Source organism: Diadema antillarum, unplaced genomic scaffold (assembly GCF_040938485.1).
Source record: "Diadema antillarum isolate AM-2024a unplaced genomic scaffold, OU_Dant_1.0 seq00000383_RagTag, whole genome shotgun sequence".
NCBI lineage: Eukaryota > Metazoa > Echinodermata > Echinoidea > Diadematoida > Diadematidae > Diadema > Diadema antillarum.
In genome coordinates this window covers 1,457,881-1,483,674 of record NW_027271381.1, presented here as the reverse complement: position 1 = coordinate 1,483,674, position 25,794 = coordinate 1,457,881, and the positions used below count along the sequence as shown (strand labels likewise).

At 38.4% G+C, this 25,794-nt stretch overlaps 1 protein-coding gene across 1 annotated transcript in view; it reads left to right on the top strand.

The window, feature by feature from the left end:
- Positions 1-12,066, top strand: part of LOC139731712 (tRNA selenocysteine 1-associated protein 1-like) — a 30,178-nt gene extending 18,112 nt beyond the window's left edge. Inside the window, exons 6-9 of the mRNA XM_071642590.1 lie at positions 2,389-2,536; positions 4,534-4,735; positions 9,435-9,462; positions 10,957-12,066. Coding sequence (XP_071498691.1) covers positions 2,389-2,536; positions 4,534-4,735; positions 9,435-9,462; positions 10,957-11,096 — 518 coding nt within the window. The 3' untranslated portion in view covers positions 11,097-12,066. The remainder of the gene's footprint in view (positions 1-2,388; positions 2,537-4,533; positions 4,736-9,434; positions 9,463-10,956) is intronic.
- The last annotated feature ends 13,728 nt before the right edge of the window (positions 12,067-25,794 follow it).

The following is a 25,794-nucleotide window of genomic DNA, read 5'->3' as shown; positions in this document are numbered from 1 at the left end:
GGTCGGGCGGTCGGGCGGTCGGGCGGTCGGGCGGTCGGGCGGTCGGTCGGGCGGTCGGGCGGTCGGTCCGTTGCAAATCTTGCGTCGCGAACTACTTCCTCAGTTTTCAACCGATTCCCATAAAACTTGGCACAGATGTGTGCCTTGGGTTGTAGATGTGCAAGACATATTTTTTGACAGTACCCAAAAGTACGTTGCCATGGTAACGGCATATTATGGGCAAAAATGGGTACAAATCTTGCGTCGCGAACTCCTCCCACAGTTTTTGATCAATTTTTATGAAATTAGGTACAGATGTTCATCTGAATATGTTAATGTGCAAGACACATATTTCCGCAGTGGCAAAAAGTGCGTTGCCATGGTAACGGCATGTTATTGGTAAAATATAGGGCAAAATGGTTCATGGCAAAACTGCTTCATCAGTGTTCTTCCAATTCTCATGGAATTCATATTGAATGTTTGTCTTAGGATATAGGTCAGCATGACACATTTCTTGACAGTGACAAAAAGTATGTTGCCATGGTAACAGCTCACATATTATGAGCCAAAATGATGGAAAATTTTGTGTTGCAAACTACTTCCTCAGTTTTTGCCCAATTTCTATGAAACTTGGTACAGATGTGTGCCTTTGGTTGTAGATGTGCAAGGCGCATTTTTCGACAGTACCCGAAAGTACGTTGCCATGGTAACGGCATATTAATGGCAGAAGATCAAGGAAAGATCTTGCGGATTTAACTACTTCCTCAGTTTTTTGACCAAAGCTTATGAAATGTGGCACACACCTTGATCTTGGTGGGAAGATGTGGAAGACATATTTTTCGGACATGTCGGAAGCTGCGTTGCCATGGTAACGGCATATAAATGGCAGAAGATCAAGGAAAGATCTTGCGGATTGAACTACTTCCTCTGTATTCGACTGAAGCTCATGAAATGTGGCACACACATTGGTCTTGGTGGGAAGATGTGCAAGACATATTTTTTGGACGTGTCGGAAGCTGCGTTGCCATGGTAACGGCATATTAATGGCGGAAGATCAAGGAAAGATCTTGTGGATTGAACTACTTCCTCAGTTTTTGACAAAAGCTTATGAAATGTGGCACACACAATAGTCTTGGTGGGAAGATGTGCAAAACATATTTTTCGGACGTGTCGGAAGCTGCGTTGCCATGGTAACGGCATATAAATGGCAGAAGATCAAGGAAAGATCTTGCGGATTTAACTACTTCCTCTGTATTCGACTGAAGCTCATGAAATGTGGCACACACAATAGTCTTGGTGGGAAGATGTGGAAGACATATTTTTTGGACGTGTCGGAAGCTGCGTTGCCATGGTAACGGCATATTAATGGCGGAAGATCAAGGAAAGATCTTGTGGATTGAACTACTTCCTCAGTTTTTGACAAAAGCTTATGAAATGTGGCACACACAATAGTCTTGGTGGGAAGATGTGCAAGACATATTTTTTGGACGTGTCGGAAGCTGCGTTGCCATGGTAACGGCATATTAATGGCGGAAGATCAAGGAAAGATCTTGTGGATTGAACTACTTCCTCAGTTTTTGACAAAAGCTTATGAAATGTGGCACACACAATAGTCTTGGTGGGAAGATGTGCAAGACATATTTTTCGGACGTGTCGGAAGCTGCGTTGCCATGGTAACGGCATTTAAATGGCAGAAGATCAAGGAAAGATCATTCCTTGGGTAAGACTGTCACGGGGCGGGGGTATTAATCACCTTAAGTGATATTTCTAGTTTTCTTTAAAATGCCATTGTGAATTTTCACCAAACTTGGCAGGTAGAATCCCTTGGGGGGAAAGAGTCTCAATCCCATCAAATAGGCACCATGCCCAACCTGGGGGCCCTAGGGGGCCTGAATTTGGACCTAAATTGTCAGTTTTCATCTTTTTCTTGATAACCCCATCACAAATTTTTCACCAAACTTGGCAGGTAGCGTCCCTAGGGGGACAGAATCTTAATTCCATCAAAAGGGCACCATTCCCCACCTGGGGGGGGGGCAGGAGTCCCAACCCCCCTTGTAAGGAATCTTTACCGATTTTCTCTAGAACCAGAAGTGACTGAAGTAAGTTAATACAATGAGGAGTCCATACATTGATGACTGTTGTTTCAAGTTTGTTCATGGGAGAATCATTCCTTATTCATTCCTTAAGGTGTGGGATAAACAGTTCATCAGTTTTGGTATGAATGTCTGATTAGTCATAGGTAGCAAACATCTTCCATTGACAAGTTTAGCTGTTGTTTAAATTTTGCCACTCTAATTCCATACTGGCTAGTAGCAATGTTTAATCTTTTGTTTTACAATGTGCTTTTATTCTTTTTTTCTTCTTCCCCCTCCCTATAAATATCATGACAAACTTGATGAAATTATCCAGTTGTCAGGGATGACAATCAGAAGTCAAAGGGGTTTGGCTTTGTGCGGTTTTACACGGAAATGGACCAGGAGGCTGCCATCTTGCAAATGAATGGAGCTGTTGGTCCTCTTGGTGTCACCCTCAAGGTGGACAAAGCCATGCCTAAAAGGTCAGTTCAAGTGTCATAAGATTATATAAGCTCACTACATAGAGTATGTATGCTGTTCTACAGGCAAACCTTACTCTGATATTGCACTTACGTGCTCCTGAGTTGACAAGGACATGTGAAGCATAAGAAGGGTGTAAAGTTTAAAGTGTTTTACTCATATTTTGTAGGCCTGATGACTTTGTACTGGCATTGTTTGAGTGAATGATTTGTGGCCAGTTTCACTTGTCATCATCTTGGGTTCTTCAGTCCTGACTGAGATGAAGCTTTGACTTGAGTTGTAGGCACTTCATATTCCAGTGTCCTTTGACCATCCATAGGAATCCCTATGTCAGCTCCATTACCCAAGTGAGGCTCGAGCCAGTTCGAGTGGAGGACATATATGTGATGCGTCAAGTCCAAAGCAGCCATAAGTCGGATTCTTCAAATTTTATGTTAACAAGATATCTAGTTAGTTCAGTCTCTAAGCTTTAATTTGATGTATAGCTTATGAAAAGATGCGCTTAGTGGCTTTACAATTATATCCAGAGATACTTCAAATCGAATGTGGCGTGCATGGGAATTTCTTGACAACAAAATACAGAGAAAATCACTATCAAAGTTCGCTCTTTTTTTCTCTTTTGTGCCAAGATTGTCTGCCTTATGGGGTGGAAAATACTGCCTACATAGACTCCGTAGCAATGATATGTTTTGTAGAACAATTACTTATGAAAATTCACAGAATGCATCACAATACATATGACTTCATTCTCATGAATTTTAGTGGATGATTTAGATGCTAGTGTCTACGGTAATCTTAGTCCGAATCATTTCAATTCTTATGTATTTTATTGTTTTTGGAATTTCTTGTGTAATTTTATGTTTTTCAGTTTTTGTTTTTTCTTTCTTTTTTATTGGAAATTGTCACTGACCACTTTTCTACTGTAGCATAAAATTGATAAATGAAAGTGACTAATTGTAAAGATAATCAGGTTTTTATGACTTTCATGACAGAGCACTGTTTTCTTTAGGAAATAAACACAAAATCACAAAATTCTGCCCATTTTGTGGAGCAACATGCCGTTACAAAAATGGGCATGGCTTCGAAAAAGTGCGCGCAGACATTGCAAATTTGGTCTCAAAAGTTGCATGAGCCTTGAACAAAGAAAGACGAGGCCTTCTCGAGTTACAGAATTATAGCCCGAACATCGAGGGGGGAGGTGGATTCTGCCCCCCCCCCCCCCCCCCACCCCCCCGGCCCTTTTAGGGTTAAGATTTTTTCATTCTTGGTTTTTTTTTTCTGTCTTTTTTTTTTTTTTTTTTGTTGTTCATCTTCCTCCTTTTAACCCTTCCATTCTCACAGCCTTTGAGACCCTGTAATCATTGTACACTCTCTTGCTTTCTCTATGTATCAGTGTAGAACATTGTTGTGGTATCATGTTACTCTTCAAGATCCCTTTCTAGACCCCATTGATATGTACGTACTGATAGGTACGTAACCCGTTCCTTACATTAACCTGGTATACCAGTTTCCTAAATGTCGACAAAAATGTGCATTTGTGGCCTAAATTCATGTTTATTTGCATTATGCTGCCCAGGAAAGCAGCTTTAATAGAAAGATTAGAGTTTCTTCTATCAATGTCAGTTTTCTTTAGTGCCAATTCATAAATGAAATTCTTATCCTAATATCTATGGGCTAAAATGTCTCTCTTGAATATTTCTTTACAAATTGTACCTTGAAATCTTGTTGCTTTTCTAGGTGGTGACAGTATCTGGGTACATTTTGTGAGAGCTAGCATTCAATGAACTGTGATGTGTCAGCTGTAGACTACATCAAGAGCATTGTTGGACATTATATTATTCTGAGGAGAGGGTCATGAGAACTGTGACTTGCAAAACTGGGCATGTGTGATGTTATTTTTGCAATTGATGATTCCTCAGCTGTATTAAAGCTGAATTAAATGCTTCATTTATGTCTATGGTAAGATAATTTGATTTGATTCGTATATATGTCTATAAAGGGAAATAAGAGAGTATGGTGCAGGCACAGCATCCCTTTCATCCGGCTCAACAGCTGCAGTGGGTGCTCAGCAACAGGGTTACCCTGGCCAGTATCCATACCAGCAAGGCACAGAGCCTTATGGCCAAACACATGGGCAGCAGTACAACCAGTACCCTTCTACTCAGAACCAAGATGACAAGAGCAATCAGCAATCACGTAAAGTAAGAGTTTCCTCCAAAATCTCATCTTTGACATTTTTTTTTTGTTAGTTTGAGAACAAGATTTTTTGTTACTTTTGCCATCAGGTGAAACTTACCGCAGGTGGCAGATGTTTTTGTTTTCCTTATGCTTTTCTGTCTGCTTTTTGATTTGTGCAAGACAACTCGAGACCAGATGGACGAATTTTCACAAAATTTATAGGGTGTGTTCATAATTAGGTAAGAAAGGAAAGATTAAAATCCCGGGGTCATGATTTCAAGGGCCAAAATGTCATAGGGGGTGATAGAGGTCATCAAAAAAGCTTAATTTCCCAATAGTCAGGTCGCTTAGTGAAATTACCGTTACACAGTGGATAAACGCACCAACTTTAGAGAGGTGACCCCTCAGAACCTACTCATAGTAAGAGCCCTCTGGTAAATTTTTATTTTCATGGTATGGATGCTGAATTTCTTTTTGCATAAAATTTAATTTCGCAGAAAACTTTTGGGGCATGAAACTTTTGCAAATTGTATGAGGAGCTAAGATTCGTGAAATCAAAATGCGCACGATTCTCAACAATACATTGAATCCCAGTGGCAATTCGCGGAAGATTCGTACAACGAAAAAAGACCATCGGCTCCAACTCGTGAAAGTTTCATGTCGCGAAAAGTAACACTGTATTATGTATCTAAGGGAGTAAAGTAAGAGAAAAGAGGTTCAGATTAGTTGTAATTTTGTTCACTTTTCATGGAACTAGAAAACATGACCCCAATCTTGAATTCCATGATCAACAAAGCAACTGAAATATGGAGGTGGTTGAATTAATTACCGATTTATGGAGAGAAAATGCTGTTGAGGTGTCACAGTGTCATGTAGATCCCTCCTATTCCCAGTTTAGATAAGTATACAGACAAACCTGTCTATAGGGGCCTTCCAAGGGAGACAAAAAGAGTGACAGTTATAGGCAGGTGGCTGCTTTAGACAGGTTATCGGACTTCTGTGTGCATCGCCTACATGTATGTATTGTATATGTACATTTTTAATAGCTCACCTGAGCCAAAGGCTCAAGTGAGCTATTGCGATCGCTCTTCGTCCGGTGTCCATCGTGCGTCGTGCGTCATGCGTAAACTTTTTACATTTTCATCTTCTTCTTGAGATCCCCTTGACCGATTTTCACCAAACTTGGCAGGTAGCATCCCTAGGGGGATAGGATTTCAATTTGTTCAAGTGGGCACCATGCCCCACCTGGGGGCCCCCAGAGGGGCCCCAAACCCCCCCCCCCCCCCCCCCCCAAATTAAGAAATCTTAAAAAATCTTCTTCTCTAGAACCAGAAGTGATAGAGCTAAGTTAGTACTATGAATTAGTACATTGATGACTCTAGTTTCAAGTTTGTTCATGGCGGAATCAGGGGTGCCCCCTAACTCAAAGTTAGGCCCTTGTGGGACCCAGGGGAGGGGGTGGGGAGGGGTCATACTGGGACCCAAATTGTACATTTTCATCTTTTTCTTGAAAATGCCATTATGAATTTTCACCAAATTTGGCAGGTTGCATCCCTAGGGGGAAAGAATCTCAATTCCATCAAATGGGCACCATGCCTCACCTGGGGGGGCCGGGGGGGGGGGGGGGGGGGGGGGGGGGGGGGGAGGCTAAATTTGGCCCGAAATTGTAAATTTTTGTCTTTTTCTTGAAAACCCTAAAACAATTTTTCACCAAACTTGGCAGGTAGCATCCCTAGGGGGATAGAATCTCAATTCCATCAAATGGGCACCATGCCCCAACTGGGGGCTGGGGGCAGTACATGACAAAATATAATTGAAGGTCAGACATAATGTTTGGCTTGACATCTAGTCATCTTGTCATTTTGTGATAGGTGTCTAAAACAAAGCATATCCATTTAATTCTGTAGTAGAAAACTGGTTGTATTTGTAATTTGTGCTGGAAGACAGAGGCATCCCAGTTGATGGTCAAGAAATTTAACATCTAATTCTTTCCAAACCAGTTTCTATTTTGGCAGGGTTATTTTGTTTGTTGGATGCTACAAGAGATGTGCAGACTCTTCATGATTTTAAAAGCTTTGATGATTCTAAAGACAGAAACATTATTCTCAGCCAACCAGAAGTATATGTAATAGCAAACTACCAGTTTTCACTGATTTATGAACTTCAGTGCATATTAAAAAAAGGTAATCCAACTTTGGAGGGCTACTATATCATACTTGTCAGGTATGAAGAGCATGTTGGTTGTGAGGAAAGAAGAACTCTTCCTCTTTCTATTGGTACCTGATTAGGTTTGACAAATGTTATGCACGACTGAGCACATGAACTTTAAAGACAACAATGGCAAATTGCATTTTTTCCAAGTTTGCTTGTTACAGTACTCTCCGCATAATCGGGTAGGCTCGGGCAGAGCGTTTCTTACCCGATTAAGCGGAGTACCCGATTAACAGAAGATCACGTCTCATTCACAATTGACACACACATTGTGTATTTACATGCGTTGTACACTGCACCAAACACCACTGTATGCTTAACACGCGTGCTTGCACGGCACATTATACATACCTTACACTTGCTCAGTCACGAGCACTAATTTACACTCTAGGCCTATTTATGGACAAATATTTATTCAGAAAACTTTGTCGTTTGACGTATAGACTCCTCGTTAACACGCAGGCGTTTTCCGAAATGAACACGTCTCTTTGCATGCACTAGTCACGTAGAACGTCGGGTTAATTTGAGAAGTGACTGGGGAAAAGCAAGATTATGCATGGAGCTGGTACATGGCCTGATTTTCGTTTTAAACTTCTCGTATGATGAATGTTGTTGCGGAGCAAGGGAGGAGCGCAAGTGTGTTCAACTCCTGTCTGTCTATGCAATTGTGAGTGCCAAGCTACATGTGTAATGTTCGTTTTCGTGTGACAAGTCGGTACGTGTACATGTGTTTTCATGTTTAATTACTCCCAAAATGGTCGGTCTTCTTAGCAAATTAAGCAGAGAATGCGATTAGCCGTGGAAAATTTGACATGCATGAATCCTTAAAGTGTTATATCTGCGATAGAATGTGGGTAAAAATTAGATTAGAAGAATATTATTTACCCATTTATGCGGAGAGGCAACCCGATTATCAGGTAATTTTAATGTGCATTGCAACTGACTCTGACATAACTACCCTATTAAACGGAGTACCCGTTTAAGCGATACCTGATTACGCGGAGAGTACTGTATTGTAAAGGAGCAATGCAAGTCTCATTGCATGGATGAGATTTGTCAATGAAAGTGGCCAAGAAGGCCAGCCTGTATGAATGCAGGTTTATGTTAAGAGTTTGTGTTTAGGGTTTCTCCTAACATTTTATGGTCCGTAACCTTTAACATGGCCACCTGTCTGATAACTTGTCACTCCCACAAGAGGCCCACCCACACAGTCCATTTTTCCCAGATGTTCATATTCAACACATCTCTTGCAGGAGCAAACCATGTCTTGAAAAGTGGGTAGTGGTTTGGCCTTTATGGGAAGGACCAAGCTATTGACAACAGGGCCATGTTGAAGGTTATGAACCATAAAATGTTAGAAAAAACCTTAAACACGAACCTGCAGTCGTGCAGGCTGGCCTGATGATTTGACCAGTTTCATTGACAGAGCTCATCCGTGCAGTGAGACATGCATTGTTCCTTCACAATAACACGCAAACTTGGAAGAAGTACACATTGTCATTGTTGTCTTTAAAGTTCATGTGCTCAGTCATGCATAACATTTGTCAACATAATTAGGTACCAATGGAAAGAGGAAGACTTCTTCTTTCCTCACAACCAACTTTGCACTCTCCATAGCTGACAATTATAAAATAGTAACCTCCAAAGTTGGATTACCTTTTTCTTTTTCTTTTTTTTTGATACACAATGTATGACTAATCTGAGTTCACCGATGTCAATACTTGGAAATAGGGCCTACACACAGATATTGTATCTGAGATATTTGTGGGCAGCAAGAATGTACAGTTACAGTGTGTATCATTGGTTTAATGCAATGAGCCAATGAATGTGCGAGGTTATATCGTTGGTCTAACCCAATGATCCAATGAATGTGCAGTTATATCATTGGTCCAGTCCAATGATCCTGTAAGAAAGCAATTTAAGGGTAATATTTTAAAGGTAATCTCTCAGTGGTATTTGCATTAAGCATCCTTTGTGTGCATTTCCTTTCATATTCTTAACATGTGGGATTTTTTTCCCTTTTCTTTCTTTCCATCTTTTTTTTTATGTCATCCTTTGTATGAGGATCACGTGAGCGGATATTTCCAGAAGTAAAAACATTTTACGAGTTCATAACGTCACAGAAATGATCATGCCACCTCCTAACCTGAGAAAACAAACTTGAATTGCCCACTTGTCTAGACAAATGCCCACACGAGAAATTCCAAGTCTGTCTGGAGAAAGTTTGTCTATCTAATGATTATTATGGATACATTTAATGGGACCACAGAAACAGGGATGGTTAAAAATGATGTGCATTGCACCCTGCTCAAATTCTTGTAATAATTTTTTGGTTGTTGTGTAAGTGGATTGCTGAAATATTTGTACAGGCAAATAGCTAGGTTGCTTTCCATCAATATCTGTATGGAATCTCATGAGATTCTGTTGATGAGGCTTACTTGCAAAGCCTTTAATAGGCAATGAGATTGTAGAGATGATTGTCTTTGTCTCTTTCCCTCTTCATTTCAACAGCAGGAAGAGGATGATGAGGCTCTAGAAGGTAAGTGAATCCTTCCTGTAAGTGATTCTACATGGCTGACTTTTTGACATTTTAGTTCTGGAGTACCTCTGAATGACGTGCATGGCAGAACCTCATTAGTTGAAAACATAAGAGACACTTGGAACATAATCATGTATATTGCCCTGGGGTCTTATGGATGCAGACCTCTATGAAACCTTTCATGTTTATGCTTGTAAACATGTACACTGAGCAAACAGTATGAATTTATAAATCTAGAATTTGAAATCTTTTATTGGATATATTTGGCCATCTCGGCTGTTTTCGTAGGGCCTGTTAAAAGTTGGCTGCCTGCACAGCCACAGTGTGTACCTCTTAAAATCTGAATTTGATGCATTGTAATTATACTACACTAGCTGAATTACTGTATGTCCAAGATGCAGTGTGGTTGTTGGCTTCGCCAGTTAAAAGCAATCTATTTTTAAATGGCACAGGTAACACATTGCACAATCATCATACAAAATTTCAGCTGAACAAAATGAATTTAGTTTCCACCACAGGCTGTGATGGATACTTTGTTCGTAATATTTAACCAGAGCACAAGGCAAAATGTGTAAGTACTGTGTCCCTGAAAGGTACTAACAAACTTTTCCTTCAATGAATATTACAAATTTCATTTTTGTTTTAATAATAATTATGGCTTTGTGTATATATTTTTGGTGATTATTACTTGATAAAGTTTTCCTCATAATTCCAGGAGCTCTTGATTTAGAATCCAGGTAAAGGGTAAATTCCCTCAGCAATTACATGGGAGACTTTTTATTAAGTATGTATTTTATTGTTATGTGATAAAGTTTCCATCAGAGTTCCAGGAGCCCTTGAGTTTTTAGAATCCAAATGAATTGTGACCTTTCTAGGCAGTGGTATACTTGTATGCGTGTTTGTTTGTTTTTTGTTTTTCAGTACATGTGTTTTATTGTTCTTTCACCAAGTTAGCTGCTATGAGGACTCACATTATGTCCCTGTTATTGTAGGTTGCCAACTGTCATTGCAAGACCTCATGAAAGATTTGAACAGAAACTCCACATCTGCCATGCCTATTTGTGCCAGAATTATTTCTTAACATCTGCTGGTTTGTGATAGAAAGATGATGGAAAGACATTTGTAGCATACATAAAGGGGATCCTGTAAAGGAACTCTCTCAATTAGACAGGTAGATTTGGTTCTAGTTTGGGTTGTGACATGGCCTTTGCTGTATACATGTACATACCAAATTCGTTGTACTATGAAAATTGTGTGAAGAAGAGATGTGATGAAATTAGATTTATGGTGTGCAACATGTTCATAATAAACAATGATCTCATACACGTACAAATGTCTTGTGGGACTGTGTGGAAACTCTGAAATACATGTTGATGACTCAGTATCCTACAGCCTCACAAAAGACACATTTTTCTCTTTTTGTATATATACAATGTAGTAATGTATTTGTAACCTAATTTCATCATTTTGCCTGTCTCCTCTTCCTACGCACAGAACACAGTACACCTGTCAACATGGTTGCCACAAACCTAGCCTTCATCCAAGCCAATCAAGATTTCTACCAGAAGTTGGCTGAGTCAAGGTGGCAGCCAGTCACTTCATACACGGCCACTATCGAGCAGATTTGTAAATAGATGCTGCAGCTTGCATCAGTCAGCACACTGACACTGACACTGACATTTTTCTTTTCCAGCCAAATGGATGATGTTGTTATTGATTACTTGTGTGTCAGCTTAGATGGTCTCAAGTGCTCTTAAGCACATGTCAACCACATTGTATGATGTAAATAAATGAAATTGCTTTGCTTGCTTTTACTTTAATCCCATGATGTGGAGACTAGAGGGGGTATACACAGCCTCTTAACAAGCCATTAGAGTGGGATGGGAAACTGAGTATACCAAAAATGTCAAGTCATAAAATTTTCATCCCACACGTCTTGAATTATGTGTATGGTAGTAGAGTGTACATTATTTAATGTCTAAATGTAAATGCCCATTTGGGAGTAACTTGTCATATTTTCGTTAGCTTGTATTTTTCTGATGTCATTAGTATGAAGCCACATCTCTCTTCAGCAGAAGTAATTTGTCATGTCATTGAAAGGCCATTGAAATGCCTAACAGTTCGATATTTGCTTAAAGACTTTTTTGTGACAAATTACTTTGCTACAGTTTCTCTGCATGTAACAAAACTAGGATCAGAGATACTCTCAAGGGGTCATCCAATACGTGTGAAGTGAGCAAGTTTACATACTGAGGTCAAAGGCTATAAAAGTCATGGCATCTCGAGATTCTTGTATGACAGATGACTTGGGATTTGTTGCTCTAGTGTGACCAAATTTTGTTCAGAGATTTGTCTTTGCCAGGCATATAATGACATCAACTTGAACACCCCATCACCCTCATGCATTGTGATGAATGTGAAAATATTGAAACTGAAGCTTGAATGCTTCTTGTTTTCAAGTATCCATTTTACTTCTGATGCCTTCTATCGTACAGTATGCTGTACTTTGCAGCACTGCCTACACGTATCTACAGAGTCAGCTAGCGAGATCTTTATGTTTGTTTGCACCAGTATGTTTGTGAATGTCAGTACAACTTCAAACTGTACCAGTGAATGTCTGCTTTAGTGTGAAATTTCTCATGTGTTCATATACACTGTATTCATGGTATTCCATGATTAAACAATGTACAATTGTAAATATTTTTTTCAAGAAAAAAGGCCTGTCTCTTGTGTGCTTGTTTTGGTGGTGGTGGAGTTGGTACTTTGCCTGTTAATTACATTGTATGTATTTTCTGCTGCTTAGGGTTCTGCCTCAGGGTTGTCTATCCATCCATCTCTGTCAAGCCATAACAACCGAGATGGCTACCTTAAATAGCCTGTGTGTGTGTGTGTGTGTGTGTGTGTGTGTGTGTGTGCGCGTGTGCAAAAAATGAAAAATTCTGGCTCTAAAAAAAAAATGAAACCCAAACGTGCACACACACACACACACACACATACACACACATATATATATATATATATATATATATATATATATATATATTATAAAACGAAGAATCAAGAAATAAACTAGTAATGCATTATTTCGCCAAAAAGAATGAGTTTACAACTGATTGACAAATTGCCCTACATCGATGTAGTGCAATTTGTCAATCAATTGCAATGAAAAGAACTCGACGGAAGAATTTCATGAATTTGAAGAATGAGTTTATTGTACTCAAATTTTCGGTGGCCTCCACCTTCTTCAGGAGTCTCGACGGGGAAACAAGAAGGTGGAGGCCACCAAAAATTTGAGTACAATAAACTCATTCTTATTGGCGAAATAATGTATTACTAGTTTATTTCATGATTCTTCGTTATATTGGAGCTAACATGTGAATTCGCAACATATATATGTATATATGTATATATATATATATATATATATATATATATATATATATATATATATATATTATACATATGAAAAAACAAACTACAATTGTAGTAGTGCATTTTCGGCCAATAAAGCATGAGTATATTCGACTCAAATTTTCTTTGTCCTACGCCTTTTGAAGGCGGATACCTCAATATATATGAATATATGATATATAAACATATGTATGTGTGTGTGTGTGTGTTTGTGTATAAAAGAAAAAGTAGAGAAGGTTCCATAACGCATTATATGTCTAGCAGAAATGTTTATTAAAACCAAATTTTCGACGTAATTATATGTCTTCAGGGTGACGTGTAAAAATAAACAAGATATGATGGCCTGTTTCAATACGAAGGTGATAAAGCATAAGCATTTAATATATATATATATATATATATATATATATATATATATATATATATATATATATATATGTGTGTGTGTGTGTGTGTGTGTGTATTTGGGTTGGTGAATGTGGGTGTGGGATGATTTAGGTTTTGTTTAATCAGGGGTTGGTGGGTTGGGGATTGGATTTGAAGAAGGATAGTTATAAATGGTATGACAGATGTTGGTAGGATTTAATATTTAGGATAGATGTAGGCCCTAGATTTGTTTCGGTTGGGGAGGGGAGGGGTGGTCGGGTTTTTTTTTAAGACTGATTTCATTCTAGATTTGTGTAATGTTCTTTTTATGTATATGCCCTTGTAAGTAAGAAGGTGTTACATGATCAAAACCAATATATTCAAGGAATATAGGTTTGGTAGGGCCCTACATGTCAAAACTTTCTCGTGAAGAAATTATTAGTAGGGTTGGTCTATAATCGAGTTATCTATGTTGAAGTGAGATTATTTGTGGCATAAATTGACAAATGGATTTGTTTGTGTTTCGAATTGCCATTTGTAACTTTTTTTGTTCATGTTACACCCAGAATGGGTCGATTTATGAATGATTTGAATGAAATCAATAAATATCAAGGGAAAAAAGTGTTGAGTTGGTTTATTTGCATATGAGGATTTGTTTGAGTGTTTGTTGGTGTTTGTTTGTATTACGTATGTATTAGCGGTGTGCAATGGCAGTTCGTTTGTGCTAAAATCAACTAACGATTGACAAATTTTTTACGGCGTGTGGAAATTATTCGCTCATGCATAAAGCATGCCAAACCTATTCTGGGACAAAGGATAGTGGTATGGACGTTTTAGTTTATAAGACTGATGGAAGAAAATGACTGCAGTGAAAAATGAACAAAGACAAATAACATTTGGGGAGGGTACCTCCCTCGTATGTATTTTCTCTCGGTCTCTCTCTCGTCTAGCCCGCCTCACCGCTGATATTGGTTGTCACACCCATACTACACTTTTAGATCAACGCTGGTGTGAATTCTTTAAACACGTGCTCATACACTCTGAAGGCGTTTGTATTGCCACAGTAGCGCCACTATATTCCACATACACACGTAAGCATACAGGCACACGTATACACACAGACAAACCACTACCACTATACAACCACCACACATGCACAGTTTCTACATATTGTATTTTTTTTTTTGTTTTCAGTGATCTTTTTATTAATTCCATTTCCTTTGAGAATATAACAATTCAAAAAAAATTACACACATTCAACATAACATCTGTCATAAATCATGTAGATATTCCTACAGTTATGAGACATAATCCATAATCCATAAAACAAGAATAATCATTCAATTCATTTTAAGGCAGATATCAAACAGAAGAGAGGAAATAGAATGAATTATCCGATCATTCCTTTTTAACTACAAAACAAACAAGCAGAATTCATATATGCAATTGTGAGCAATTTAGCCAAACACTAAAAAAAAAACAGGAAATGAAATTTCTATTATATCAAAAGAACGATGACAACAACAACAACATAAACCACCCTCATTCCCACCTTTCCACCATACCCAACCCTCAACTACTCATAACTTTAAACTTTAACCCCCCCCCCCCAAAAAAAAAAAACAAAAAAAAAACAAAAACGTCCTTCTCATCTCTAAACCACCTCCCCACCCTCTACACCACATCCACCTCCTTACCCGAGACAGACACACTCCCTCTCATCCACCTCTCATCTCATCCACCTTTCATCCACCAACCCATTTACACACCCACCCTGCACACACATCCGCTTAACACACACACACACACACACACACACACACACACACACACATCCACTTAAACACACTTCCACACCCCCTGCACACACATTCACTCACCACAACACACAGTTATTTCTGCTCGCATTCAGAACATAATTATGCTAATTATGCTTAGGATATATGCTGCATACACACAATACATGCATGCACATACACATATCATACACACAATATACATATCCACATACCTGCATATATATTTTATATACACAATACTTATCTCTGAACTTAACTCTGAACTTGGAGTATTATTATACTCCAAACACACACACATACACACACACACACGCACACACACACACACACACACACACACACACATACGCATAACTTAATACCAGTCATACCCATCCCACCAAAGCTTAACACCGGAGGAACCACCCCGAGCCCGGGGCGACAATCCGTGACGGGGCGACAATCCGTGTCGCAACAAATTTTTTGCCAACACGGATTGTCGCCTTCGAGGTCAAAAACTGGGAACTGCACAAGCGTCACGGATTGTCGCCAGGCGACAATCCGTGACGGGGGCGACAATCCGTGCCGCCAACGCCCGTCACGGATTGTCGCCCCGAGCAGGAGGCGACAATCCGTGTAGGGGCGACAATCCGTGTCGCAACAGACACCTCACCATCTTGTCTCCTGAGGAAGCATACATGGGCAGTGGATTACACAGTAATCCCTATCTGATGCTGCTTTCTCTCGGATAATTACTTAATCGCGCCCATAATTTAGATGTTCTGTTTTTTAAAGGTTCTTCAAAAAGTCTTGAGAGTGAATGCTCTAATTTTTTGTTTGTTGTAATCATATCTGTCCACAGTTTGCTGTAAATGTCGTGCCTGTTTGAAGAATCTGTTTCTCGACTTTTGTCTTCTTTTTGTTCATTTTCTTATCATTCTCCTCTACTCGTTCTTCCTACATTTTAACTTCCTCTTTCTTAACTTTTTTTAGACAAAGTTCATCTGACTTTCACTTTTGTTCGTCTTCCTTTCATGACTTTGCTTTACGTGTTTTCGTTCTTTCTCTTGCTCATCTTCGTAGTAATTGTTTTAAACTCCTTTCAATATCGATAAGCATCGATCCCCACTTGGCTTTCATTTTAATCTACAGTGACGTGCATTTCGAGGTATTTTCAGGAAATCCTGTTCTTTTTCTCGCTTTCCGTTCTTCTATTCTTAATTCAATGCACTTATGCTTCAACGTCTACCCCCTGCATCCAATCGACCTAAAGAATGCGGGTTCAGTTGACAAATAGATGCGGGAAAAGAAAATAAAAACGAAAGGAACGCAGATAGAGATAATTGCAACAGGTACCATGTTTGCCAACTTATTAAATCTTGGGCTTAGAATAGTTTAGGGGGTTTTCTATCTATTTTGTTTTGTTTTGTTTTGTTTTTGTTTAACAATGGATGTTTGTTCCATTCCCTCTGTCGCGTGTTCTATTATGCCGGAAATGATTGCATCAAATTTAATGGAGACGGACAAAAAGGGATACCGCAAATAAAATACGGGAAGCGAATGCATAAAATTCAATGGCGAGAGAGAGAGAGAGAGAGAGAGAGGGGGGGGGGGGAGACGAATGATCACCGAGAAGTGCTAGATTTTGATGTACCCCAAATAGCAAGATTACTGCTTCTAGTATGCTTTACCCGCCTGGAAATCGGGAATTTTTACGTACATCAACTTCCGCGAGCATGGTAAAACTATGCTCACATCCAATGAAGCGAATCCGCGGTGCTGAGCCATTCACTATAGTCTTTTGTGAAGCACGAATCGTGAAACGGAAGTTCCGGCCAGCCCTTGTAATGACTGGTTGCAAGAATGAGAGAAGCTAGCGAGGCGCTTTTAGTCTTAAACATGAGACTTAAGTTGCCCACAGCAAAGAAGAACACCATCCACGTAAGAAACATTCAAGGCAGCCTTTAAAGGAAAGTGTTTTCTTTGTATCCGTTTTGGTAATCATTTTTAGAAGATGCTGACCCAATCATGATATGCATTACAACATGATTAGGTCATATGGGTATATATGTTTGAAATAAATCCCCAAAGTAGCTGTAATAGCGGGTAAAACTATCACCAAAAAGTTATTACATGTGCCTGTGGATGCACATGCTCATGTGCGCGTTTAGGAGGGGGGGGGGGGGGGGTGGTACACACATAGCATAACAATCTTTGAATGATATCTCTATATGAATAATAATGATGGCACGGGTTCACATTTTGCACACGTAATGACAAAAATGGTTTGTTTGCGCACGGCAGAGATATCTGACTTAATATCAATCATGCCTTTATTTCATTTCTTTACATTTATTACATGTTCTTCACATAAAAATCGTAACATCCATCTACACATCAAGAAAAAGAAAAAAACCGTGTAGACATTGCACTGAAGTTTATTGTGTATCAGATACACTTAAAATCATTTCAGAGTACCATATCTATATTTGAAAATGAAGATATTGTAAGGGGTATGACGAGCAGATGCTTGCAGGCGTAAGTCCTCGAAAAAGAAATCGGCACACACACGCAATTAACAGGCATGCGTGCACAAACTGACAAACAACAACGAGAGAAATGAAATAGAGAGAAGAGAAAGAGAGGAGATCACATAAGACTTCAACTTACATCTATTAAGTCTTTTTAGAAACATTTTGCCCATGGTTATTGGAAAATTTGCGTTGTTCGCATAAAGTCGCTTGTCCTTCAAGGGTATAAAAATGGCAAAATCCAAAGTTCATTTATTTAAGTCTGCGATAGATTGGAAAAACCGGCGCGGGGGTTCGGAAGCGTTGGCAACTGTTCATGGGTGTCGTTTTAAGTTCGGCGGTAATTTCATAAATGTTGAAATTTTTTTTGCGAACGTTTTCCGCGCACTGGCTGGTGATTTGAAAATGTCTTGAAGACCTCGTTTTATCGATATGCGACATGAGCAAAATCTGCGGGAAACCCCGAACAGATAAACTATTCCATCTGTAGTCCCCCTTTTCAATAAACAATAACTTTTATATTCTATTTAGATTCGTAATTTTACTGCACTTGTCCTACATGACAGTTGAAAAGCTTGTCCTTGACTACCTTTCAGTCATACGTTGAATTCTTTTTGGCTTCCTCTTTTTCCCCATTCCCTTTGTGTTTTCGAAATCAGTATTAATATGCGGTTTATGAAAATTAAGTTTTATAGAACCTCATAGCATGTTGCCTTTTTTGTTCTTTGTACTTCCCCTATCTGTATATGTGTTATCTTGGGCGTTCTTCCTGCCTTCTGCCTCCATCTTTTCTGTTCTTTTTTTTTCGGACTGAACTTTTCAAGCTACACTCTTCCGTATGATCCATGAAGTCTATTGATAATGTTTGTGTGCATGCTATAATGTCATTTAGAATGTATCATATATTCATATTTCTTAAGTTTTCTTTAAGGAAAATTTCGCATTTTTCTTTTTAGTAATGAAGCATAATTGTAATATCTATGATGTAAGTTTTATCAATCAAGAGTATATGACCGGATATAAGGAGGGAAAATTTTGATATATTTGGTTAGTGTCTCCGTCACCGTTTGAAACTATACACTGCAGTGTCTTAATGCATTTTTAGTTGATAATTACACGTTTTATTTTGAAGGATGTATTTTTTCAATGATTTAGAATCAATATTATTCAAACTTTTCCTGCAGAAAAAATAATAAAGGGTCTTGATGAACAGTTGTACATGTATTCTTTCTTCTTTTTCTTCTTCTTTTTTTTTTTTAATTCTATCCCTACCGGTAAGCAGAAGAGTGAACATATTGCTATGTGCTTTCATTCAAACGGGTGCTTCAAGTAGATACATGAAATAATTAAGCTTAATATGTGTGACGATGGATTTAAAAACGTGTTTTCTGGCTGATCCATGCATCATGCACACCAGACTGTGTCTCCCTTCTTTTTTCTAAGGCGAAATAATGACGCAGAAACTGTAAAATTCAAAATCTGATGAAATATATCATTACTGTGTCTCATATTCCCAACAATTAAATTCAATTTCTCGGAGATTTTCGATACTTTTACCGGATGGTTCAAAAAAGGTTCTATATCTTTTGTGGATATCGTCTTTTTTTTTTCTTTCTGTGCCGAGGCGTCTCATTTCATTTGATTTCAATCTATTCATTATGTTTTCTACAAATCAAAATTGTGCTGTACAAACATACATCTACACATCAAATACATGTATACGTGTATTAACAATCGCGGTCATCATACCAGTCGTTATCCGGGGCTGTCCCCGATAACGGTGGTGGCCGGAATTACCGCACACCTTCTCGCCCCCTCTCCCTACACCCACATACACACACACACACACACACACACACACACACACACACACACGCACACACACACACACACACACACGCACAAACGGACACTAAATTATCATGTGCACGCGCACATACACACTTCCTTGAAACCTCACCATGACTTTTTACATGGCATGTTTGCATGGATGTAGCCATGTAAGTTATGTGTTAGTATTTCAATGATTATGTCCAGAACGATATTACCCAGCAAAATGTGCTTCGAGGGCGGGCGACAATCCGTGCCGCCAGCCCTCGTCACGGATTGTCGCCCCGAGCAGGAGGCGACAATCCGTGTAGGGGCGACAATCCGTGTCGCAACAGGTGTCCATGACAGGCAGTATTTGCGAGGTTTATACCTACTAGTATTTAAGAAGGAGAGAGAAAGAGAGAAATGTCTCATACGTGTTGTAATACCATTTGAGCTATCATCTTTACAATAGAAAAGTCAAATTGTATTGAATGTTGCATAGATCTGCTTTAAAAATAACCAACTTGTCATATGTTTAACCCTCCGTATAAAACATATTGCTTGATAGATTTTACAGACAATAGTAAAAACCCGTTCACACCACGTCAAACCGGAGCAAGCAAAACACCCAATTATTTGATCTTATTCATATTTTCTAAAGGTGAGTTTCTGAATTTTATTAACAAAACATCATTCCCCAATTTTTTCTCATTACCAAATCTTTTGTGGGTAAAGTGAATATTATTCATGTTTAAGCGTTTGCATATTTTAACAAAATAATCTTGCATTTTTTTTGTACCTCCTTAATTGTTCTTCCATGATAAAACAAGGCTTTATCACCAGCATAAAGTGACATTTTAGAATTTAAACGCAAATTAACATTACACATAATTAAAATATCAACGGTCCTAATATAGACCAATTCGGGACACCTGATTTGATCTATAAAAAAAAAAAACCACGAAAGCAATAATTATTATTCACTGTAACATATGTCTCCGGTCCTTTAAATAGGTTTCCATCCTGTTGTATTCTTTCCCTTCAATACTACAGTACTTAAAGCTTTGCAAGAATAAAATTGTGTGGAATAACAGCGAAGGCTTTGCGCAGATCTAAGAATATACCTCCGATTACGTGTTTTTAGTTAATTTCATAGCAAAAATAATATGTAATTGCAGTTAAACATGTAGCAGTAGAATAAGATGGTTTGAACCTTGATTAATAAATTGCAAGGAGTCTATTAAACATTCAGATACGTATTAAGTTGATCATGTAGGCCTATTGCTCTCTCCAATATTTTTGACAAAGTAGGTAGCACAGATATTGGTCTAAAATTATCAATATCAGAAGATCCCCTTTACGTATTGGAGTAAATCGTGCCGTCGTACAGTCCTTTTGAATAATAGTTATTTTGTAAGATCCCATCGAATAAATATGGTTAAAGGACCACCTGTTGTATATACTGTGCAGCCAGTTTAAAAGTTATGAATATTTAAAGTTTCACTGCCATCATCACTGGTTGGAAAGACTACAACAGTTTGAAACGTCACTGTAAGAAAACAATGCAAAGTAGACATAAACAAAATTTAACATATTTTCATATTTCTAGCGAAAAGAAAGACTTACCTCTTTCAGAAAGCAAGAGACAATATGACCCTTAATATGTGCCAGTAATAAGTCGAGGGAATGTGTACTTTCATGAAAAGTGACATATCGTGAAATTGTCTGTAATTTTCCTTTATATCGTTGTACACAAACTGAAGTAGTCTTTCATTTAAAGATGGCGGCAACAAATCTTTAAAGATTCATAACCTTCATACAGATTGTCCATGTTTTTACAAAGTTTCACTGATGTGTTATAGTAATGCTGCCGCATTCATTTAATCCACGTCACATTATTTTGGTAAACTTGTCCCTAAAAGAGCGAAGACACGATGCAATTCTTTTTTTTAACTATGTTGTCCCTTTTTACAAAGAATTTCACCGATTCACCCTCGAAGGGCTCCAAGGGTGTTTTTTTTTTTCTTCATCTCTTCATCATGTCTCTTTAGCCTGTCGCTGATTCATACTGACTAATACAAAAGACTATGCGAGCGATGTTAGACTCTTCCATTATGTCGGTCAAGAAAAGAAAAACTTAACGAACGGTTACTGTGTGCCCATTAACGTTAAGCGCTTGTATCTGATCAATGGCCGCTGCAATTACAACGGAGAAGCAGAATGAAAAATTAAAGAAAAAACCTTATCATGAAAGGGGGAAATAAATAGTATGACTGAGTGGTATTTCATAGTCTTATATCGCCATAGATGTATCGCTTTTTGTGAGATTATCAGAAGAGGCCGGTGCATAATCTGATAATGAAAACAAAAACAAAATTATTAAAAAAAAAATGACCGTGGAAAAAGAACAGTGTGTAGGCTTACTTGACAAAGTGTCATAATGCAGTATACTTGTCTGGTAGTTTAATTACAAAATTGAAAATTCTCTCAAGTTACGTTCAATATTGAATATGTAAGAAAAACGCTCTTTTAATGTCTAATAATTATTTATCTATTTTGCATCTGGATACTTGGTGTGAATGGGAGTGCGTATGTGTATCATTATGATCACCTCCATCGTTATTTGTGTATATTGCTGGATGTGTATGCATTTCTTTTTCTCTTTCTTTTCCTTTTTTTTCCATAGGCAGTTTGCCTAGTTTTGGTAGTTTGGCAATTAGTTATTTTTATGAGGAGAGATTGTAAACTAAAAGCCCTGCTTTTTGGTACTCCAGTCCATTTCCAACAACTTACAGTCGGTATTAGACAGACAAGTCACAACATTTAATTTATTTCAGTTCACAATAGCCAATTTTTCTTAATTACCTCCCTACATATATTTTTTCTGTGTGTGTCATTACGTGTATTCAAATGCTTTATTGCGATTATATTTTGCTTGAAATCAAATAAACGGAATTGAATTAAAAAAAGACAATTTTACTTCCTGTTTGTATCATTTTTGAATAATGAATAATTATAAGCTGCCCGCATTATGCAACCCGCAATGATATCTGTATTTGACGTTATGTCGAGTTTTTAAGACATTATTTTGTCAGCAAATATATACATAACTATATATATATCAATATGCAACCCCCACACCCCTTATACTGTCTCAAGGGGGCGACCAATGTTGTACAGAGGCGGATAAATTTTGGTCTGGTCTGTTAGCTTCTCTCTGTACTGGTCGGGGGTTAGCTAATCACATAGACACCAATCATCAACAAATTTCCAAACGTCAGAAAGAGACTAATTATTGCTTCACAACAACAGTGAATATAAAATGCGGGAGAAGGATAGAATTTACGTTCAAAAATGTCAATGCTGCGAACAGCACATTTATTCACCGACCTGCCTTCTCGTAGGTCTGAAATATAGATACTGATTACAAACAAATTCCTTTTCTTATTACACAATTGAACACATCACTTATCACTTAACTCTTCTACACCTGTGGAGACCTTTACTTCTTTAACACTTCTCAAGGGAAGGGGAGGGGTTTTGTTAGTAGGGATATAATGATGTTAATGGGTGTGGCCACTTATCTCGACGTCGGCATGGTCGCGGGATGAGGTTCTCGCCTGCATGTCGGGCTCGTCCACGGGGCTGGGGCGTCTGTTAACCGGTCTGCTTTCACTGCTTCTTTAAACAGTTCGTTACCATTGCTGTCCACGTTGTGGCAACCTGACAGGACGCTTCAGCATCTCTAATGACATCAGTTGACTTCTGTATTCGGCGTTCTTTACACCCCAGATTGGTGTAAACCAAAATTCTGCACTCTCGTGATGTACAGTTTCTCAACTTGTCGTTGTCCGCCAGTTAACTCGTTAACTCTTGGGCAGTCCAATCGAGATCCTCGTCACATTCACAGCGTCGATAGAGTTTAGTTAATTAATATGGAGGGGAGCATGATGTACAAGGAAAGGGGATCTCCTGACTCTATCTCAGATGTGGTCTCCAACTATTCATGGCCCTTCTCTATGTGCCGGTCTCTCTAATCACGCAGCTCCTCTGTTGTGTCACCTCTCTTCTATCAATAATCTAACTCTCCTCAAACATGGTCTTTTATAACAAATTTACTATTGGCATCCTTTCCCTAAAATTATTACATTGGCTAAATCTTATTTTGGGGGTGTGATCTTCACTGGAAATTAATTTCTTATTGGTCAGATATTCCATTAGCTCCTCCCATTCGTTTCTGTGGAACTCCGTTTTCTCTGATTCATCTCAATTTCTGATTAACTCGCCCACGGTCTTTTGGTTTCTTTATTTCCTTCTTCTCTGTAACTACTGGTCAAGACTTATTGTTTCTTGGATAATAAAATCATAAAACAAATGAATGTTAGTGTCCTTATGACGTCCAACGTGATCGTCATCATTTTTCTGGGTTGTTGTCCCTGAATTTGTCTTTGGAATTCTTGTCTGACCTAATGCACTAAAGTACGTCAAAATAAAGGAGAAGTTCTGCTGGAGAACGACCTTCTAGACCAGCGAGGGTCATTCATGTTTTAGGGATCAGAGGGCAAAAACACGTCATTCCCATAATTTGGATTGGGGCTTTGGGGATGGAGAGTGCGGGGAACTGACCACTAGCTGGAGAAAGTATAGCCAATGCCAAACTCATAAATTCCTAGGACCAATAACTTTTCATGGGAGAGGAGAATTGACAAAACAAAGGAAGTCTAGCAGGAAGCAAAATAATGGGTTTCATAAACTCCAAGAAGGGAAAAGACTGATTCATATTGATGTCACAGGGTGACTTGGAAAACAACTGTAATGCTTCTGTTTTCTTTAACTTTCTATCTTCTTCTATTCTATTCTTTATTATTTGTGCTAGTAGCCATATGGGCTACAAATATATTTTTTATTTCATTTCGATGCACAGCCGTTCGAATATTGCGTATAGTTGGAATGCTAATACTGTCACCTCGCTTGTGATGTGCAGCCTATCTGCATGCTTTCTGCAAAGCGTGTCTTAAGTCTAATGTGAAACCGGATTCAAACAGTAAATGCATGACAAGCTCTATAACGGCTGGCGCCAAACACACGGATCGGCGTTGTCAACAAGTTTTTAGAAGTGTGAATTCCCGACTTAGACCCTAGCGAAACAATTCCGCGCATTTCCGTCCTCTTTCACGCTGGGTGCGATTTCCAGAACGGCTCTAGAATAAGAGGGAATAATCGACAAACACTTGTTCGTATGCGCATTACGACATCAGGGAATAATCTCTTTGAAAAATTTGACAGGTACTAATCAACACACTTCTTTTTGTCATTGCATATCGTCCGCTTTCGCATTCGATCGGTCTTGAGAAGAAAAACCACATAAACACCTTTTCTAAGGCTAAACCTGTTCAACTGTAAAGTAGTTTCAATATTCATTCGTTTATTATTGACATTTCTTTCTCATTTTGTATTTCAGAAACCTATTCACAGATTCTTTGGCATCAGAATATCACTCAGAATACCTTTACATTTACTGATTTTGATTTCTGTACATGCAAAATAGCACACCTATACAGCTATTCTTCTTACTGGTTTTGACTTTCATAAGTGCACAGTAACTTTGATATATATAATCACCATTCTTACTGACGTCGTGATGTTCTTTGGCGTTTAGAGTGAATGTATAATATTCCATCAAAATTTTTCGCTAGTACCAATGCACACATAGTATATTACGTACATATGCCAATCATTACAGTCAAATCTGTCAACAACCGCTGAAGAATAAGAAATGAATAGTCGTAGACACGTGCATGATCGATGCAGTAGTCGCTGTGATATATGATTAACATTCCACCATAGCTCCATGATTCTACAATGGTTACTCTATGTGACTGGTGAAAAACAACTCATGATCCCCTGGTAATGCATGAGTTTAACCATTATCTCGTGTTTGTTTTACTTGTTTAACTTGTACTCCACGACACTACATGTACGTAATGATTATGTATTCATCTAGTAAAGTCATTTGTATCAAACTGAAACTCTAATAGTTGCAGCTTAATAGCTGTAGACAAATTATTTCAACTTCATTTGTTTCAATAAATGTTCAACAAAATAAAAATTACCAGAAGCAATATCTATGGTTGCTGGTTATGAACAGGAATACCATGACCATGAAAGCAATTGCAAAATATTCCCAGTGATGGGTGGTACTTATTTTTTATTTTGCTTGTTAAATTACGTCTCCTATGACATTTCTTTGAATGAGCAGGAGGGAATCCTGGTATCGTATCCTCGTGCGCTTTGTATTTATTCACAATTTGCTAACTTTAATCAATAGACTGATGTATAACATCATCCTTTCTATCGTACGCAGACACAGACAGACAAAGAGCTGACATAAACATCATTCTAATTTATTCTGGCTCACAACACGTTATCTAATA